Source organism: Carlito syrichta, unplaced genomic scaffold, assembly GCF_000164805.1.
Source record: "Carlito syrichta isolate Samal-C Ts95f unplaced genomic scaffold, Tarsius_syrichta-2.0.1 Scaffold303647, whole genome shotgun sequence".
Lineage (NCBI taxonomy): Eukaryota > Metazoa > Chordata > Mammalia > Primates > Tarsiidae > Carlito > Carlito syrichta.
This window is the reverse complement of record NW_007247743.1, coordinates 1-19086: the sequence shown is the minus strand read 5'-3', so window position 1 is coordinate 19086 and position 19086 is coordinate 1. Positions and strand designations below refer to the sequence as shown.

Below are 19086 nucleotides of genomic sequence, written 5' to 3'. Positions count from 1 at the left end.
TCAGCCGGGCGTGGTAGCGCAGGCCTGTAATTCCGGCTACTTGGAAGGCTGAGGTGGAAGGATCGCGGAGCCCAGCAGGTCGAGGCTGCGGTGGCCGGCAGCGGCCACTGCACTCCAGACTGGGCGACAGAGTAAGACTCCAACTCAAAAAAAAAAAAAAAAAGAAAAAGAAAAAGAAAAAAGAAAACGGGTTTGGTTTTCTAATTTCCTTTTTTGATAGTTTGTTATCAGGATATAGAAATACTACTTATTTTATGTGTTGAATTTTGTATCTTACACATATATTGAATTTATCTATCAGTTCTAACAGCTTTTTTGTTGAAGTATATAAGATTCTCTCTATATAAGATCATTCTATCAACTATCAGAGATAATTACATTTCTTCCTTTCCTATGAGGGTGCCTTTATTTATGTATTTATTTTTTGCTTGTTGCTTTAGCCAAGACTTTTAATAATATTGAAAATAAGTGATCAGATTGAGCATTCTTGTCATATTTTTTCTTAAATATTCTTTTTGAGACTTTTTTCTCTTCTTCCGCAACTTCTATTTTTCAAACATTAGTTATCCTGCTAGTGTCTGATAATTCTCAGGTCTTCTTTATTATTTTTATTTTTTATCTTTTGTTTCTCTATAAAACTTCAAATGTCCTGATTTCACCTTCCTTCCTTCCTTCCTTCCTTCCTTCCTTCCTTCCTTCCTTCCTTCCTTCCTTCCTTCCTTCCTTCCTTCTTCCCTCCCTCCCTTCCTTTCTTTCTTCTATTTTAAAGATATGGGGTATAATTCAGGATTAGGTGTACAAATGGTCACTGTACAGGTAAAGACTGATTTTGGCTCCCAATTCACCTCGTTTAAGATCATGTACCCATATTGATGAAATGTGCCCCCTCCCGGCAGTGTCCTGCTACTGCCAATCTCTTTCTTACAGTATTATGATAGTAGTTCAGCGTCTGCTTATGAGTGAGAATATGTTGTACTCAGTTCTTTGTTTCTGTGATAGATCACTGAGTATGATAGAATCTAAATACATCCAAGTTGCTGCCAAGTTCATGATTTTGTCCTTTTTTATGACTGCATAACAGTCCATCATTATCCAGCTTACTTTCGACAGGAAGCACAGTTGGTTTCATGTTTTTACTATTGTGAATATTGCTGCAATAAACATCCATGTGCAAGTATCTTGTTTGTAGAATGATTTGAGTTCCTCTGGGCATATTCCCAGAAGGGGGATTGCTGGATCATATTGAAGGTCGATTTTTAGATCTTTTAGAAATTGTTACACTGCTTTCCACAGAGGCTATACTAGTTTACACTCCCACCAACTGTGTAGAAGCTTTCCTTTCCCCCACATCCTCTCCAGCCTCTGTTGTTCTTAGAGTTATTGATAATATCCATTCTGAATGGAATTAGGTGGTATCTCAGTGTGGTTTTAATTTACATTTCTTTGATGATTAGTGAGGCTGAACATTTTTTCATGTATCTATTAGCTGCTTATATGTCTTCTTTTGAAAAGTGTCTATTCATATTTTTGGCCCACTTTTTAATAGGGCTATTTGTTTTTTCCTTTAGGCATGTTTGAGTTCCTTGTAGATCCTGGATGTTAGCCCTTTGTCAAATATACATCCAGTTGACAAATATTTTTTTCCCATTCTGTGGTCTGTCACTCCACTCTCTTGATGGTTTCATTTGCTTTATAGAACCTTTTCAGTTTGAGGAGGTCCTACTTGTCTATCTTATCTCTTATTGTATGGGCATCTGGGGTTTTGATCAGGAACTGGTTACCTATCCCAATTTCTGTAAGGGTGTCTCTTGCATTTTTTAAAGATTCTTACAGTTTGAGATTTTACATTTAGTTCTATGATTTTGGTGTATTATGGTACAATTTTCTGCATATGGTCAGCCAGTTTTCCCCCACACTATTTACTGAATAGAATCTCCTCTCCCCAGTGGTTGTTCATGTAGGCTTTGTTGAAGTTGAGATGGTTGGGAAATTGAGGTTTTGCTTCCAGAATCTCTATCCTGTTCCATTGGTCTATATACCATTGTTCTTGATACAAGAACAGGCGGTTTTGATTATTGTGGCCTTATAGTAGTGTGAGAGTGTGATCCCTCCTGCATTGATTCTTTTGCTGAGGATTGTTTTTGCTGTTCATGGTGTTTTATGTTTCCATGTGAATTAATTTTTTAAAATTTATTTTATTTTAAATATGTGGGATACAATTCAGAATTAGATATGTACAAGTGGTCACTGTACAGGTAAAGTTTGGGCCTGCCTTTGGTCCCCATTTTACCTGGATTGAGATCAGGTACACTTATTAATGTTATGTGCTCCACCCATAGATGCCATAGCATTGTTTGACTACTGCCAATTCCTTTCTTATAGTATTATGGTAAATGTTCAGGGTCCCCTTATGAGTGAGAATATCCATATGAATTTCTGTATTGTCATTTCCAGGTCTGAGAACAATGGTGTTGATAATTTAATGGGTGTTGCATTGAATCTGTAGATTGCCTTTGGTAGGATGGACAGCTTAACGATGTTGATTCTTCCAATTCTTGAGCATGGAATATTTTCCCATTTGTTTGTGTCTTCTTTGATTTCTTTGTGCAGTGTTTTGTAGTTTTTGTCATAAAGATCTTTCCCTTCTCTGGTTAGGAAGATGCTGAGGTATTTCATTTTATTGTGGCTATTATGAAAGGGGTTATGCCTTGTATTTGGTTCTCTGCCTATTTTTTGTCAATGTGTAAAAATGTGACCGTCTTTTGCACATTTATTTTGTACCCTGAGACTTTGCCAAAGTCTTTTATCAGGGCAAGGAGGTTTTTGACAGATTCTATTGGGTATATTCAAGGTATAGAAGCATATCATCAGCAAGGAGGTATCTGCTTTTTCTATTTGGATACCCCTGATTTTCTACTCTTGTCTGATTGCTCTAGCTAGGACTATCAACACTATGTTGAACAGGAGGGGTGAGAGTGGGCAGACTTGTCTTGTTCCAGTTTTCATGGGAAATGCTTCCAATTTCTGTCCATTTAGCAATTTGTGGGCTGTGGGTTCATTAAAGATGACTTTTACTATTTTGAGGTATGCTTCCTACATGTCTGAGTGCTCAATGCTTTTATCAAGAGGAGATGCTAGATTTTATCAAGTCTTTTCTGCATCTAATGTTATAATCATGCGGTTTTCGTTTTTACATCTTTTCATATATTTAATTACATTTGTTTTCTTGCAGAAGTTGAACCAGCCCTGTATCCCAGGGATGATGCTTATTTCATCATGATGGATTATTTTTGAGATGTGTTGTTGGATCTGATTTACTAGAATATTTTTGAGAATTTTTGCATCTATCTTCATCAGGGAAATTGGCCTGTAGTTCTCTTTCTTTGTTGGATCTTAACCTTGTTTGAGTATCAATGTGATGTTAGCTTCATAAAATTATTTGGAGAGAATCTGTCTTTCTCAATTGTCTGGAATACTTCGTATAGGATTGGTAACGGCTCCTCCCTGTATGTTTTGTAGAATTTTGCTGGGAAGCCATCTGGTTCTGGGCTTTTTTTTTTTTTTGGTAGTTAGTTTTCTTAGGATGGGGTCAATTTTAGGGGTTGTTATTGGTCTATTTGGGGTCTCAATTTCTTCATGGTTCAAACTTTGGAGGTTGTGTGATGTAAGAAAGTCTTCCATTTCATTTAGGTTTTTGAGTTTGTTTTCATACAGGTGTGCATATTAATCTCTGATAAGCTTTTGTATTTCTTTGGGGTGAATTGTTACTTGATCTTCTGCATTTCTGATTATGTTTATTTGGTCTTTCTCTTTTTCCTGGTCATTCTGGCTAGGGGGTATTTATCCTTTCAAAGATATTTATCCTTTCAAAGAACCAGCTTTTTGTTCATTAATTTTTTTCTATGATATTTTTGCCTTTTGTCCCCCATATTGGGGCTTTTACTTTGGGGATCTGGATTCGTCTTCTAAAGTTAGGTTTTTGGTGGTCTTACCTTTCTGGCTCCCTTAGGTGATTTGTTAGGCTGTTGATTTGTGATCTTTCTATTTTCTTGATGTCTGTTCATAGACATAAAAATTTCCCGCTTAGTACTGATTTCATGGCATCCCAGAGGTGTAGTAAGAAGTATCTTTATTTTCATTTGTTTCCAAGAATCTTTTAATTCCATTTTAATATCTGTTTTGAGCCAGAATTTGTTCAGCATCTTGCAGTTTAGTGTCCATATCTTTGTGCATTTTGGGGAAGTTTGTTGGTGTTGACATTTATTTTTATTCAATTTTTAATACATATTTTTTACTTTAAAATTGTGGGGTACAGTTAAGGGTTAGGTATACAAATATGCATTGTACAGGGACCCTTGTTGACGAGGAGTGCACACCCCTTCCCCAGATACATATTGACTACCATTAATACCACCTCCCTTCCCCTCCCTGCCAACCCATAGTTTCCCGCCACTGGCAATCCTTTTCTAATAGTATTACGGTAGTTGTTCAAGGTCCACTTATGAGTAAGAATGTGTGATACTCAGATCTTTGTTTCTGTGAGAGAACACTCAGTATTATAAATTCTAATTCCATCCAGGTTGGTGCGAAATTCATGATTTTGTTCTTTATTTTTACTGTGTAATATTCCATTGTGTATATGTACCCTATTTTTAAAAATCGAGTCCTCTTTTGATGGACAGCATGGTTGGTTCCAAGATCTGGCTATTGTGAACAATGCTGCGATAAAAATACGTGTGCAGGTATGTTTTTTATAGAGTGATTTGAGTTCTTCGGGGTATATTCCCAGTAGGGGGATTGCGGGGTCATATGGAAGGTCAGTTTTTAGAGCTTTTAGGAATTGCCACACTGATTTCCACAGAGGCTGCAATAGTTTACACCCCCACCAACAGAAGTGTTCCCTTTTCACCACATTCTCTCCAGGATCTGTTATTTTTTGAGTTATTGATAATGGCCATTCTGACTGGAGTTAGGTCGTATCTCAGTGTAGTTTTGATCTGCATCTCCTAGATGACTAGTGAGGTTGAACATTTCTTCATGTATCTGTTGGCTGCTCGTATATCTTCTTTTGAGAAGTGTCTGTTCATATTTTTTGCCCACTTTGTAATGGGGTTGTTTGTTTTTCTTTTCCACACGTTTAAGTTCCTCGTAGATCCTAGATGTTAGGCCTTTGTCAGACATGGAGTTGGTGAATACTTTTTCCCAGTCTATGGACTGTCTCCCCACTCTCTTGATGGTTTCATTGGCTCTGCAGAAGCTTGCCAGTTTAATGAGGTCCCACTTGTCTATCCTATCTCTTATGGCCTGTGTGTTTCGGGTTTTGCTCAGGAATTGGATGCCAGTTCCAACTTCCATAAGGGTTTGTCCTATATTTTCTAAAGTTCTTATGGTTTGAGGTTTTATATTTAGGTCTATGATCCATTTAGAGTTAAATTTTGTGTATGGGTATAGATAGGGGTCCTGTTTGAATCTTCTGCACGTGGTCAGCCAGTTTTCCCAGCACCATTTACTGAATAGGTTCTCCTCTCCCTAGTGGTGAGTGGTGCAGGCTTTGTTGAAGATGAGTTGGTTGAGAAATTGAGGTTTTGCTTCTGGAATCTCAATTCTATTCCATTGGTCTGTTCTTTTACCAGTACCAAGCTGCGTTGATTATTGTAGTTTATAGTAAAGTTTAAAGTCTGGTATTGTGATACCTCCTGCTTTTTTTTTTTCTTGAGGATTGTTCTGGGTATTCTTGGTCATATGTGTTTCCATATGAAGTCCTGCATTATTTTTTCTAGATCTGATAAGATTGTTGCTGGTAATTTGATGGGTATTGCATTAAATATGGAGATTACCTTAGGTAAAATGGACATCTTCACAATGTTGATTCTTCCAATGCAAGAGCATGGGATATTTTTCATCTTGTTTGTGTCATCTTTGATTTCTTTGAGCAGTGTTTTGTAGTTTTCATTGTAAAGGTCTTTTATGTCTCTGGTTAGGAAGATGCCAAGGTATTTCATTTTTTGTGTGGCTATTGTGAATGGGATTGTGCTTTTTATTTGGTTTTCTGTTTGTTTATTATTGATTGGTGTAAAGTAATGTGATTGTCTTTTGCACATTTATTTAATACCCTGAGACTTTGCCGAAGTCCTTTATCAGTACAAGGAGGCATTTGACAGATTCTCTTGGGTTTTCAAGGTACACAATCATGTTGTCTACAAAGAGAGATAACTTGACTTCCTCTTTCCTATTTGGATACCTCGATCACCTTCTTTTTTTTTATTGCTGTAGCCTGGACTTCCAATACTATATTGAACAAGAGGGTTGAGAGTGGGCATCCTTGTCTTTTTCCAGTTTTCTGGGGAAATGGTACCAATTTTTGTCTGTTTAGGAGTATGCTGGCTGTGGGTTTCTCGAAGTTGGCTTTTACTATTTTGAGATATGTTCCATGTATGCCTAAATGTTCGAGGATTTTTTATCAAGAAGGGGTGCTGGATTTTACCAAAAGCTTTTTCTGCATCTAATGATATAATCATGTTGTTTTTGCTTTGATGTCAGTTGTTGTATTTAATTACATTTATGGTCTTGTGAATGTTGAACCAGCCTTGCATCCCAGGGATGAAGCCTACTTGGTCATGATGGATGATTTTTGAGATGTGTTGGTGAATGCAGTTTGCTAGGATCTTGTTGAGAATTTTAACATCTATTTTCATCAACGATATTGACCTGTAGTTCTCTTTCTTTGTTGGGTCTTTACCTGGCTTGGGTATCAATGTGATGTTAGCTTCATAAAATGATTTTGGGAGAGTTCTATCTTTCTCAATTGCCTGGAATACTTTCAGTAGGATTGGTATCGGCTCCTCCTTAAATGTCTTATAGAATTCTGTTGGAAAGCCATCTGGTCTAGGCCTTTTTTTTTTTGTAGGTAGTTTTCTTATTTTATATTCTATTTCCTTGATTATTATTGGTTTATTTAGGGTCTCCATTACTTATTGTTTCAACCTAGGCAGGTTGTGTGATGTCAGAACGTCTTCTATTTCCTTAAGGTTTTCATGTTTGTTCCATATAAGTATACATAGTAATCTCTAATGATGTTTTGTATTTCCTCAGGGTCAGATGTGACCTTCATCTTTGTGTTTCTGATTGTGTTTATTTGGGCTTTTTCTCTCTTTTTCTTGGTCAGTCTAGCTAGGGGATCATCGATCATGTTTATCCTTTCAAAGAACCAGCTTTTTGTTTCATTGATTTTTTTTGTATTATCTTTTTGTCTTCTATGTCCCTGATTTAGGTTTTTATTTTGGTGATCTTGATTCTTCGGCTGAAGTTAGGATTTTGGTGGTCTTGCTTTTCCAGCTTCCTTAGGTGACTTGTTAGGCTGTTAACTTGTGATTCTACCATTTCCTCCATGTGTGTTTGTAGAGGTATGAATTCCCCTCTTACTACACCTTTCATGGCATCCCAGAGATTTTGGTAAGATGTTTCTTCATTTTCATTTGTTTCCAGGTATCTTTTAATCTCTGTTTTGATTTCATCATTGAACCAGGAGTTGTTTAGCATCATGCTGTTTAGTATCCATGTCTTTGTGGGTTTGGGGAGAACCTTGTTGTTGGTGGTGTTTATTTTTCTTCCACTGTGGTCCGAGAAGGTGCATGGCAAATTTCAATCTTATTTAAATTTGTTTATGCTTGATTTATGGCCAAGTATGTGCTCGATCTTAGAATACATTCCATGTGGTGATGAGTAGAACGTATCTTCTGTGATCGTTGGGTGGAGCATTCTGTAGGTATCAATTAAGTCCATTTGGTCAAGACTCACATTGAGGTTCTGGATCTCATTGCTGAATTTTTGTCCTGATTATCTGTCTAGAGTTGTGAGTGGGGTAGTAAAGTTCCCCAACTATGATAGTGTTAGAGTCAGTATCTTTTTTTAGATTACCTAGGAGCTGCTTTATGAAAGTTGGTGCTCCTATGTTGGGTGCATATATGTTCAGGATGGATATTTTTTGCTGATGGATTGAACCTTTTATCATTATGTAGTGGCCTTCTGTATCTTTTTAAATTTTTGATAGCTTGAAGGGTATTTCATCTGAGATTAAGATCATGACTTCTCCTTTCTTTTGTGCTCCATTCACCTGAAAATTTGTTTCCCTTTCTCTTACATTGAGTCTGTGAGTGTCCTTTCTAATGAGATCAGTCTCTTGAAGGAAATATATTGTTGCCTGGTGATTTTTTATCCCTTTTGCCATTCTATTTCTTTTCAGTGGTGCATTTAGTCCATTCACATCCAGGCTAATTATTGAAATGTGTGACTAGATCCCTATCATAAGGTTCTTATGGAGTTGTTGTTGTTCCTGTTTGTTGTTTTTCTTTTGGTTTTGGGATTGGTTCATGTGTGTTTTTAATCTTTTTTCCTGTACTCTTCTGAAGAATGTTGTTGTTCTTTTTTCCTTTTCTTCTGTGTTTAATTATTTCTTAAGGTTTTCTTGTAGAGGTGGTCTGGTGGCCGTGTAAGCTCTTAGGGATTGGAAATCTGGGAAAGATTTTAATTCTCCGTACTGATAAAGCTGAGCTTGGCTGGGTAGGTTATTCTTGGTTAAAATTGTTTATCTTTTAGAACTTTTAAAATAGTGCTCCAAACTCTCCTGCCTGAAAGTTCTGTAGATAAATCCGCTGCTATTCTAATTGGTCTTCCATGGTAGGTAATCTGACCCTTTTTCGTGCTCCCTTTAGGATTTTTTCCTTTTTACCTACTTTGTTTAGGTGAATTATTATGTGTCTGGGAGTTGGTCTTATTTGTTGTCTTGCAGGGGTTCTCTGAGTCACTTGTCTTTGAATTTTCACATCACCGATGAGATGAGGGAAGTTTTCTTGAATAATCTCATGGAAAGTTTGTTCCAGGGCAGTCTCTGTCTCTCTTTCTTCCTTAGGAATTTCAATTACTCTTATGTTCAGTCTCTTGAAATAATCACTCAACTCTTGAAGGTTTTGTTCTCTCTTTTTGAGATTCTTTTCTATGTTTTTGACAGTTTGGGTTAGTTCTATATTTTGGTCCTCAAGTTCTGAGATTCTTTCTTCTGCTTGGCTAATACTGCTTTCCATGCTTATCAGTTTGTTATTTATTTCATGCACAGTAGTCTTTACTACTGTGATCTCAGTTATCAATTCCTTCCTGCTTTCCTCTTGTCTCTCCTCAATTCTTTTTACTCTGTCCATTAATGTCTTGATATCTGGGTTTGTATTTTGAGACCAGTCATTCTGGGTGCTCTTCATTGTTTGCATTCTGAAGTAAGTTTTCTCATTGTCTGACTTCCCAGGATTCTGTGAGAGACCCATATTCTCCTTTTGGTTTTTCTTCATTTGTGTAGATTTTTTATTCCCCCTTTCTCTCCCCTTCTTTAATTCTGTTTTTCAAGGAACATGGCATTGCTTTTACTTCTTTTTGTTTAATCTCCTGTTCCTCCTTATGAGCATCTTCTGGCTTTGTTCACTTTTGAGAATGGTCTGTGGTTTGGGGCTGTACTTTGTGCAGTTTTGAGGATTCAATTGAGGGGAAGCTGTGATTCAGAATCTATTTGCATATTCCAGTATCCACCAACAGGTGTATGGATACAATCTGTCCATGCGGTGGGGTTTAGGTTTGCTCCCTGGACCAAAAGCAGGTAAGAAAAAGGAAAATAATGGAAGAAGGAGGGGTCAAGAAAAAGTTGGAAAGAGAGAAGAGTAAGATGGAAAACAGACATACATACCAACTAACGAATGAAAAGAGACACAAGGCCAGAAAAGAGTAAAAAATGAATAAAGTTCCCTAAAGCATACCTGTAATCACACAAAGACAGTTCAATAATATCATGCCTCTAGATGTGCTTTCCCCCAACACAAACAAGTAATCTAACTAAAAAATCAAACAAAAGTGAACAAAACAAACAGTCAAAACAATAAAATCAAAATAAGATACCAGACTAGCTCTGGAGTCTTTCTTGAGTGTCTAAAGTCTCTTCAGCTCTGATCTCTAGCCTGTCCCCTTTGCTCTCATTGCAGGCAGGTAGATGTACTCATAGCTTGGGTTGGTTCCCTTGGCTTGCTGCCTGAGAGGTCTGCCACAGGACTGAGTTGTCTCTGTCTGATTCAGCATAGTGGAGGGCCTTCTGTCTCCTGCTTGGGGAGGTTACCTTAGAAACCAAGGTGAAGACTGCTCGTAGATGGGTGGGGCAATGCGAATCTCTGCCTGGAAAATGGCTGTGGTGTGCGGCTCCTCTTTCGCTGATCCTTCCTCTCTACTCATCCTTTCACTCCACTTGTCCAGGACCATGGATGAGCCACTGTGATGGGCTTTGGTAGTGTATGTCTGGTGTCAGGCACTGGGAATCAATGATACAGCTGGGTGCTGCATTTGGTGTGCTGCCAGCGGCTTGGGGTGGAGAAGGGAGCCGAGAATTCCCTGGGCTGGAGTCGAGAGCTGAGAGCAGCTCACTTCTTTTAAAAGAAGTAAATCTTTGTTACCTCGAGTATCCAAGGTTTCTTATATACATCACCCAAAAGCACAATAAATAAAAAAAAGTAAATAAAAATTTGTTAAAATTTAAAAACTTATTCTTCAAAGGCACTTTCAATAAAGTTGAAAGACACAAACTCGGTGAAAAAAAAATGCAAATTGTGTATTTGCTGGGGATTTATATTCCAAATGCATGAAGAGCTTTTACAATCAATAATAAGACAATGAGTCAACTTAAAAGGGCCAATGGATTTCAGCAGATATTTTTCTAAAGAAACTTACAAAATGATGATAAGTGCATGAAAAGATGTTTTACATTATTATTCATTAGGGAAATGTATATTAAAATTGCAGCACTTCACTAAAATAGCCACAAGAAAAAAGAATATGTGTTAATGAGCATCTGGAGAACTGGAAACCTCATACACTGTTAGAAAGACTGTTGTAAAATGGGTGCAAACTCTTTTTTTTTTCTTTTTGAGTTGGAGTCTCACTCGGTCGCCCAGTCTGGAGTGCAGTGGCCGCTCCCGGCCACCACAGCCTCCACCTGCTGGGCTCCGGCGATCCTTCTGCCTCAGCCTTCCGAGTAGCCAGAATTACAGGCGTGCACTACCACGCCCAGCTGATTTTTTGATTTATTGTAGAGATGAGGTCTCACTGCCCATGGCTCAAACCCACGGGCTCAGGCAATCTACTCACCTCAGCCTCCCAAAGGCGCAGGATTACAGGCTGAGCCACTGAGCCCGGCGGGTGCAGATTCTTTGAAAAAGATTTTATTGTTTTATTAAAATGTTATGTGTAAATATATCATATTACCCAACAATTTCACTTATATTTGTACACTCATGAAATAAAAATGTATGCTCCTATAAAAACTTATAAACAAATGTATAATTGTGCTGCATTTTCATAGCATAATTAATAGTAGCCAAAAAGTTATAACCAGTGTCCACAAACTCATGAATGAATAACCAAAATCTATTCTAGTTATTCAATTTAATATTCTCTGTCAATAAAAAATAACAAATAAATCTTGGAAATATTATGCTAAGTGAAAAAAGTCAAATCCAAAGCACTACATATTACATACTTTATTTTATATGAAATGCTTACATTAGAAAATTTATAGACATAACAAAATTTAATAGTTTGTAGAACTTTGGGAAGTATGTAAATGGAGAGTAATTGCTAATTAGAGTTTTTTGGGGGGGCCTGATGAATATGCTCTCAATTTATATTGTGATAATGGTTGCACAATTTTGTAAATTTATTATCAATCAAATGCACATTTGAAATGCAGAAATCTTATTAACCATAAAGTATGCTGCAATAAAGCTTTATCACGCCATGAATGAAGTAAATTATTTCAAATTGCAATTCTAGATTAGTGCAAGCTGTTATTACTATATATATGCATATAATACATATGTAATGCCTAAAAATTTTATACACATTTTATGTATGATGTTCACTCAAAAGATGACATTAATCTAATAAATAGTATCATCACCATGAAACAAGAAGGACCGTCAAAGAAAATAGTGGAAGTATGGTTGAATAGATGTCATACTACATATTGATACTGTAATTTAATTCAATTTCAAAAGAGATGTTACATAAATAGCATTTCTTAAATTGTGTGTACATTTTTTGGCACATATACACATATATATACTTAGAGAGAGAGAGAGAATGAAAAAGAGAGAGAGCATAATATTACCCTATCTTAGCATTTACTCTGATTTTTCTGAAAACACTACAGGGGACAAGTTAGAAATATCATAGTGAGAAAGCATTTAAGCACTTATTCATATTTTCTTCATTAACATCCAAACTTCAGCTTTTACTAGCCAGGTAACCTTGTATACACTATCTAACTTCTCTCTTCTTCTGGTTTTTTTTTTTTTTTTCTCATTGGTAAAGCAAGGATAATCAATAGCTCCTATATCAATGGTTTATTCTGACAATTTAAATATTTAATGCTCTTAAAGTTCCTAAATGATTTCATAGCAAATAGTGAACTGTAATTATATGTTTGCAGCTATTATCTTTATTATGGGCTAAATGAGGGAGGAAACTGTTTTCTGGAACAGGTCTTGACTTCTCAAAATTTTCTTGTTTGTTTTCTTCAGCTGTCTTCAATGCCCTGGGCTTGCCTGTGACCCAGTGCCCACTGGGTCTGAATGCCAACGGACTTCCTCTAGGCATCCAGGTTGTGGCAGCACCCTATAATGATCACCTGACCCTGGCTGTGGCCCAGTACTTGGAGAAAACTTTTGGAGGCTGGGTTTGTCCTGGAAAGTTTTAGTAGAATCTTCTCCAGTGTCAGTGTGTGTGTTTGTGTGTATATGTTTGTGTGTTTCTATTAATTGGGTGAGATCTACCTGGTATGTAGAAGAAACAGTAATTGAAGAATTTATTTACTCATTTAGTTATAATGTTTACTTTTATTTTCTGCACTAATTGTTGGCCTTACTAAAATAGCAATAAATTGATCCCTGCCTTCATTTTACTGGAGAATTGGTCATGTAAATGAATAAAGTACAATAAAGTTTTCTAGATGCTGTAATGGTGTCTGTTTTGAGTACGGTAAGACAATCAAAGGAGGGACTACTCAATGATAATGAGAAGATCTTTAGAAACTCTATAGAAAAGATGATTCATAAACTGAAAATTGAAGGAAAGTTATGTTTTCTCCAGGCAAGTCATGAATCAATAGAATTCCAGTTAGGAGGAGCTATAGTGACAGAGAAACAGTGTGAAACTGCACAGTATGTTCATGGAGCTATAATTTAGTATAACAGGTGAATAATTTGAGAGGGACAAAGAAGTATGAAACTTCAACAAGAAAAGCTTTTCAAATATCTCCCAAAATATTTCATAGTTTTATTCACTAGGAAGTCTTAGAAACAATGGTACCACTGTGTAAATGATCACACATGGTATCCAGATCTTATTTTCAAATACCTATCAACAAAGTAAATTAAATCCTTTTGCAGAAAAATATGGTTTGAAGACAGAAACTATATAATAAACTTGGATTTTTTTTTTGCACCAGGAAGATAAGAAATGCTCAAATTGAAAGAGGATATATCAAAATTTCATAGGATTGGTTTAATGAAGCTCTCATTGGCTAAATTTTTAACAATTTGAATATGAAAATTAATGATAGTGATGAATTATAACTCAAATGGAAGCAGAGAGAAGAAAAAGAAATGGATGATAGATAGGTAGATAGATGATAATGAAGATAAAAGATAGATATAGATAGATTTTGCAAAATGATGACTTTCCAAATGGAGTTAGAAAGTCATAATTTTGTAACCATCAAAATATACTTAACTTTTAAATGACTCATCCATGTATCCAAAAACCATGGGTAAAAGTCAGTTGAGGAACAGAATAATTGTAGTATCAAAATATACTTCCACTTATAACTTATTGAGTACAATGGTGAAGGATGTTACTTTTATAGTGCAGATATATGTTAGACATACCTATAATCAAAAGTTCAATATTAATGTGAATAACAAATAATAGGAAAAAGTAATGTCACGTCTTCTGTTCATATATGCTGAAACAGTAATATCATTATTTTATGGTGTTCTTGCTAAACATACATCATCTCAGTCTAATAATAAGTAAGCATGTGGTAAAATCAAATTTATAAACATTTTATAAAACTTAAGTTCTAAGATAGCTGCCATGAAACAGCTCAAGTGAATTTCTCCTATGTAGTAAACCAAGATAGAGTTTCCTCAGCACTCGAGAAGCAAGACCAGCAGAATGCTCCATGACTCTTCAAAAAACAATAATAACCACAGAATGCAAATAAAAGATAAATCTATTGACTTAGGCTGGAACTAGCCAAATTCTCACCTGCTCGCATCCCCTACACTGGCAGCCTTCAAATGCTGTGGGGAAAGTGAGTGAAGAGAATTGAGGAGTTCTGTGCTCCTGCTGCAGATTTAATTGACCCGGTGAGAGACCTTACTCCTTCATGAGAAACTGCTTTACCCACAGCCATACTCTGCCAAAGCCCACATATAGTAGTGGAGGAGTAAAAAAAGCACCCACCCCTATTACCCAGGAATTCAACACTTGCGGGCAACATGGTTGCCTTATAGCCAGTCTCGGTAGGAACAGGACCCAGGGACAAATTCCTCAGCTATAGACAGTTCCTAACCAGGGTGGGTTGCCATGAGAACATCTGAGGCCCTGATGCTAACTGCAGTTTGGCATCCACAAGGCAAAAAGCTGGAGGCCAAGGTGAGAAGCCAGGTGGGGGTCATTGTCATAGCACCTCTGACTCCCTATGTAAACTCTTCAGTTCCTGCTCTACATAACAACATTACTCCTGTGGTATGGGACTTCCTCCTAATCCTCACTGAGGTAGCCAAAAGTGCAGTCTTTCAGGGTGCTTGAACTCCATCCACCACACTCTCCTTGAAGGTTCAAAACAGACAGGAAACTTCGATAATCCCCAGTGCCTTGCCCTCCATTGAGATAGACTAGGCACTTCCTTGGAAAGGAAGAAATCCCACAGCCACAATAGCAGCTGTCTTTCTCCCACAAGCACTACTTCTTGACAGGAGATCAACATTAAAGCCCATCACATTGGATAAAATACTACAACTCTTGGGAAGGCCTGATCCAAAACCCCAGGAAACACCATTTTCCAAGCCATTCCAGCCAATCGGTATGCTGTAAGCCAGTGTAGGTACTCAAGGCAAGACCATCAAGCTGGCAATTGAGAAATTTGTGACATCAAGTGTATATATAACCAAGGGAACACTTTAGTGGCTATATCAGCCACCTTTCAACCTCAAATATAAATAGTCTACACAAATGAGAAGGCACCCGAAAAATAATTCTAACAATATGAATAAGCAGAGTTCTCCATCACCCTCCCCAAAAACCAGCCAACTCTTCAGCAGCAGACCCTAAGCAAAATGACAGTTTTGAAATTCCAAACATAGAATTCAAAAGGTTGATTATAGAATTGATCAATGAACTTCTGGAGAAAATCGAAAACCAACATAAAGAGATTTTAAAACGCTTTGAAGACATGGAAGGAAAATTATCCAAAGATATAGACAACATAAAATGAAACACAAGTTGAAATTCTGGAAATGAAAAAAGCATTTAGGGAAGGCAAAATGCAGTGGAAAGTTTGAACAGTAGACTAGAACAAGCAGAAGAAAGGACCTCAAAACTTGAAGACAAGATTTTTGAATTAACCCAATCAGACATTGAATGAAAAAGAAAAGAATGAAGAGAATGGAACAAAGTCTCCAAGAAACGTAAGGTATTGTAAAACATCCAAACCTAAGGGTCATAGGTGTTCCAACCAGATACAAGAAATACAAAGAAATCCCAGAAGACTCATTGTAAAAAGGTTATCCTCAAAGCGTATAATTATCAAGTTATGCAGTTAGTGTGTAGAAAAAAAATGAAGAGGAGTGAAACAAAAGTGTAAAATAACTTACAAAGATAAATCAACAAGACTAACATACAATTCTTAGAAGAAATCCTATGAGCTGGAGAGGATTGAGACTCCATTTTTAATCTCCTCAGACGGAATAGCTGTCAGCAAAGGATTTTATATTCAACAAGACTAAATTTCATAAATGAAGAAGAAATAAAGTATTTCCCAGACAAGCAAACATTGAGGGAATTTGTCACCACTAGACCAACACCACAAGAAATATTCAAGGGAATTCTAAATACTGAAACAAAAGGTAGAATACACTAGTAGAAAAATTCTGGAAGCCATAAAGCTCACAGGCCTATGGAACATCAGCACAATATAATAAATAAATAAACAAACAAACAAACAAACAAATCAGAAAACAGTATAATGAATAGAATAGTATCTTACATATTATTATTACCTGTGAATGAAAATGGTATTGAAGCCCCACTACATGTATACAGACATGCAGAATGGATTAGGAAAACCCCACAACTCAAATATCTGTTACTTTCAAGACACCCACCTAATTCACAAAGACTCCTATAGACTCAATGTAAAGGGATAGAGGAAAGTATTTTATGTAAATATCAATAAAAATGAGTAGGAGCAGGATTAACCATTCTCATATCAGATAAAACAGATTTTAAATTAACAATAGTAAAAAAAGAAAAATGTGGCTATTATATAATGATAAAGGGATCAATCCAAAGAGAAGACATAACAATTTTAAGTATATATGTGCCTAACACCAGAGCCCATAGTCTTATAAAATGGATTATAATAGAAGGTAAAAAAGAGATAAACAGAAGTACAATAATAGTGGAAGACTTCAACACTCCACTGACAGCAATAGACAGATCATCAAGACAGAAAATCAACAAAGAAATATTGGAGTTAATCAGGAATCTAGAGGAAATAAACTATCAGTCATCTATAGAATATTCTATCCCCAAACTACAGAATATACATTTTCCCTTCTGCACATGGAACAATCTCCAAGTTAGACCATATGCGAGGCCCCAAATCTCAATTAATTCAAGAAAATCAAAATAAAATCAAGCACCTTCTCAAATCACAATGTATCAAACTAGAAATTAACTTTGAGAGGAACTTTGAAACCAAACAAAAACATGAAAGTTCAGCAATATACTGCGGAATAATCCTTGAGTTAACAATAAAATCAAGATGGAAATTTCAAAATTCCTTGAAACAAATGACAATGAAACAACTTGTCAAAATGCCTGTGACACAGTCAAAACTATACTTAGAGGAAAATGTATAGTACTTAAGGCCTACATTAATAAGAACGAATGGTTGCATATTAATAACCTAACATCACTCCTCAAGAAACTAGAAAAACACAAACAAACCATTCTGAAACAAATAAAGTTAGCAGAAGAAAAAAAATAATGAAGATCAGAGTAGAAGTAAATGAAATTCAAATTAAAAATACAAAGATCAATAAAACAAAAAGTTGTTTCTTTAAGACAAAGAAACTTGATAGACCACTAGCTAAATTAATTAAGAAATGAAGAGATAATATAAGAAATAAAATGGTGATTCATTTTCAAAATGGTGACTTCACTTCCTGGTTCTTCCTCCTTTCTTGGTGGGCTTTCTGTTTTGGCAGGCTTCCTTTAGTAGGCATTGAAGCCCAATCAGAATTCAGAACATGTATTTTACCTTATTTGTGTAGAAACTCTTGTGTTTTACCTTATTTGTACAAAATTATTGCTCAGGCAGCATCCAGAAAAGTGATGTAACCTCTGAAGTACTCAACCAATGGGGAACCAGGGCAGGAACTTGTGCTTTAGAGGCATAAATGCACTGGCTGTGACTGCCTCGGTGTATCTGCTCACCTGAGGTTCACCCATACTTGCAAGAACAAGATTTAAAATGCTCTTTACTTCCCTCATCTCTGAGTCTCCATGTTGTGATTTGACCACAAAATTGAAGAGGTACGATTCCATCTCCCACAACCATGAGGGCTCATCTGGGAGACCTGTGACTGGGACCAGACCTTTGTCAGAGAAAGAAATGCATACCACCCAGTTTTAGGTGACCCACTCTGTCAGGGCAATCCTGGTTCCCGCTGCTCTGCATTAACCTGAGACCATTATCTGGGACTCTAAGGAGGAGACACTGAACAAGCAGGAACCACCTGTAGCAACCCAGTAACTTCATGCATGAGCCAAGGTAGGAAAATTGGACTGTAAGTACTGCCTTGAGGGTCAGAGAAATTCTCTGAGTTTGTGTGTGGTTGAGACGTATCTCAAGATATGAAGTGAGTCCTAATGCTTGCAAGAAACCTCCAGTAAGGGGAGATGAACACTTTCGGAAAAACTCACAGTCCTAACATTTGCGAGAAACCTCCAGTAAGGAAGGCTGAGCACTTTGGGAAAAACTCAGAGTCCCAGTGCTTGCAAGAAACATCCAATATGGGGAGTTGAGCACTTCAGGAGGAACTCAGAGACTACATAGCTCACCTGGTAACCAAAAAACAGTTTAGGCCTAGGAAAAGAGGTCAAAAGGATCCCCTTGAAATTCCCCCAGATTGTCCATTGGGGCAAATGTTAAAGCACTGGAAAAATAATTCCAAAACTAAAGGAAAGGGAAAGAAGAAGATGATTGAATTTTGTTGCTGCATATGAACTAAGGAACCAATCTGCCAACCCTCAGTGTTTTGCCCAAAAATTGACTCCAGTGAGGACTGGTTTTGGCAGACTTTAGTAATCTATGCAAACAATAAGCCCTCTGTTTCATCTGAGGAAATGAATTATACACTTTGTTGGCTCCCAGGGACACTTATTATGTTTGCCCTTCAAACAGGAAATGAGGAAGGGAAAACATCTGGGACTCTAGAGGAGAAAAAGAAACCTTGGGATCTGTTCTCCTATGCCCCCCCCCCCATTGTAACCTCCAAGAAGACTAGAAATTGGGGGTGGGCAAGAGGAGATGTGGATCTAGAAGAATTTCAAAAATTGGGATCCCCAAGTCCTAAACCTCTGTATACTAATTTGAAAAGAGAATTGGAATAATGCAAAAGGAACATTGAAACCTTTTTTATCAGTGTCTTGGACCATACACACACACACACACACACACACACACACACACACACACACACACACACACAC

The 19086-nt window shown here is 36.9% G+C and overlaps 1 protein-coding gene across 1 annotated transcript in view; it reads left to right on the top strand.

Moving 5' to 3' along the window:
• The window catches only part of FAAH2 (fatty acid amide hydrolase 2), a 265152-nt gene extending 252113 nt beyond the window's left edge, over positions 1-13039 (top strand). The window contains exon 10 of the mRNA XM_008058911.2: positions 12606-13039. Coding sequence (XP_008057102.2) covers positions 12606-12781 — 176 coding nt within the window. The 3' untranslated portion in view covers positions 12782-13039. The remainder of the gene's footprint in view (positions 1-12605) is intronic.
• The last annotated feature ends 6047 nt before the right edge of the window (positions 13040-19086 follow it).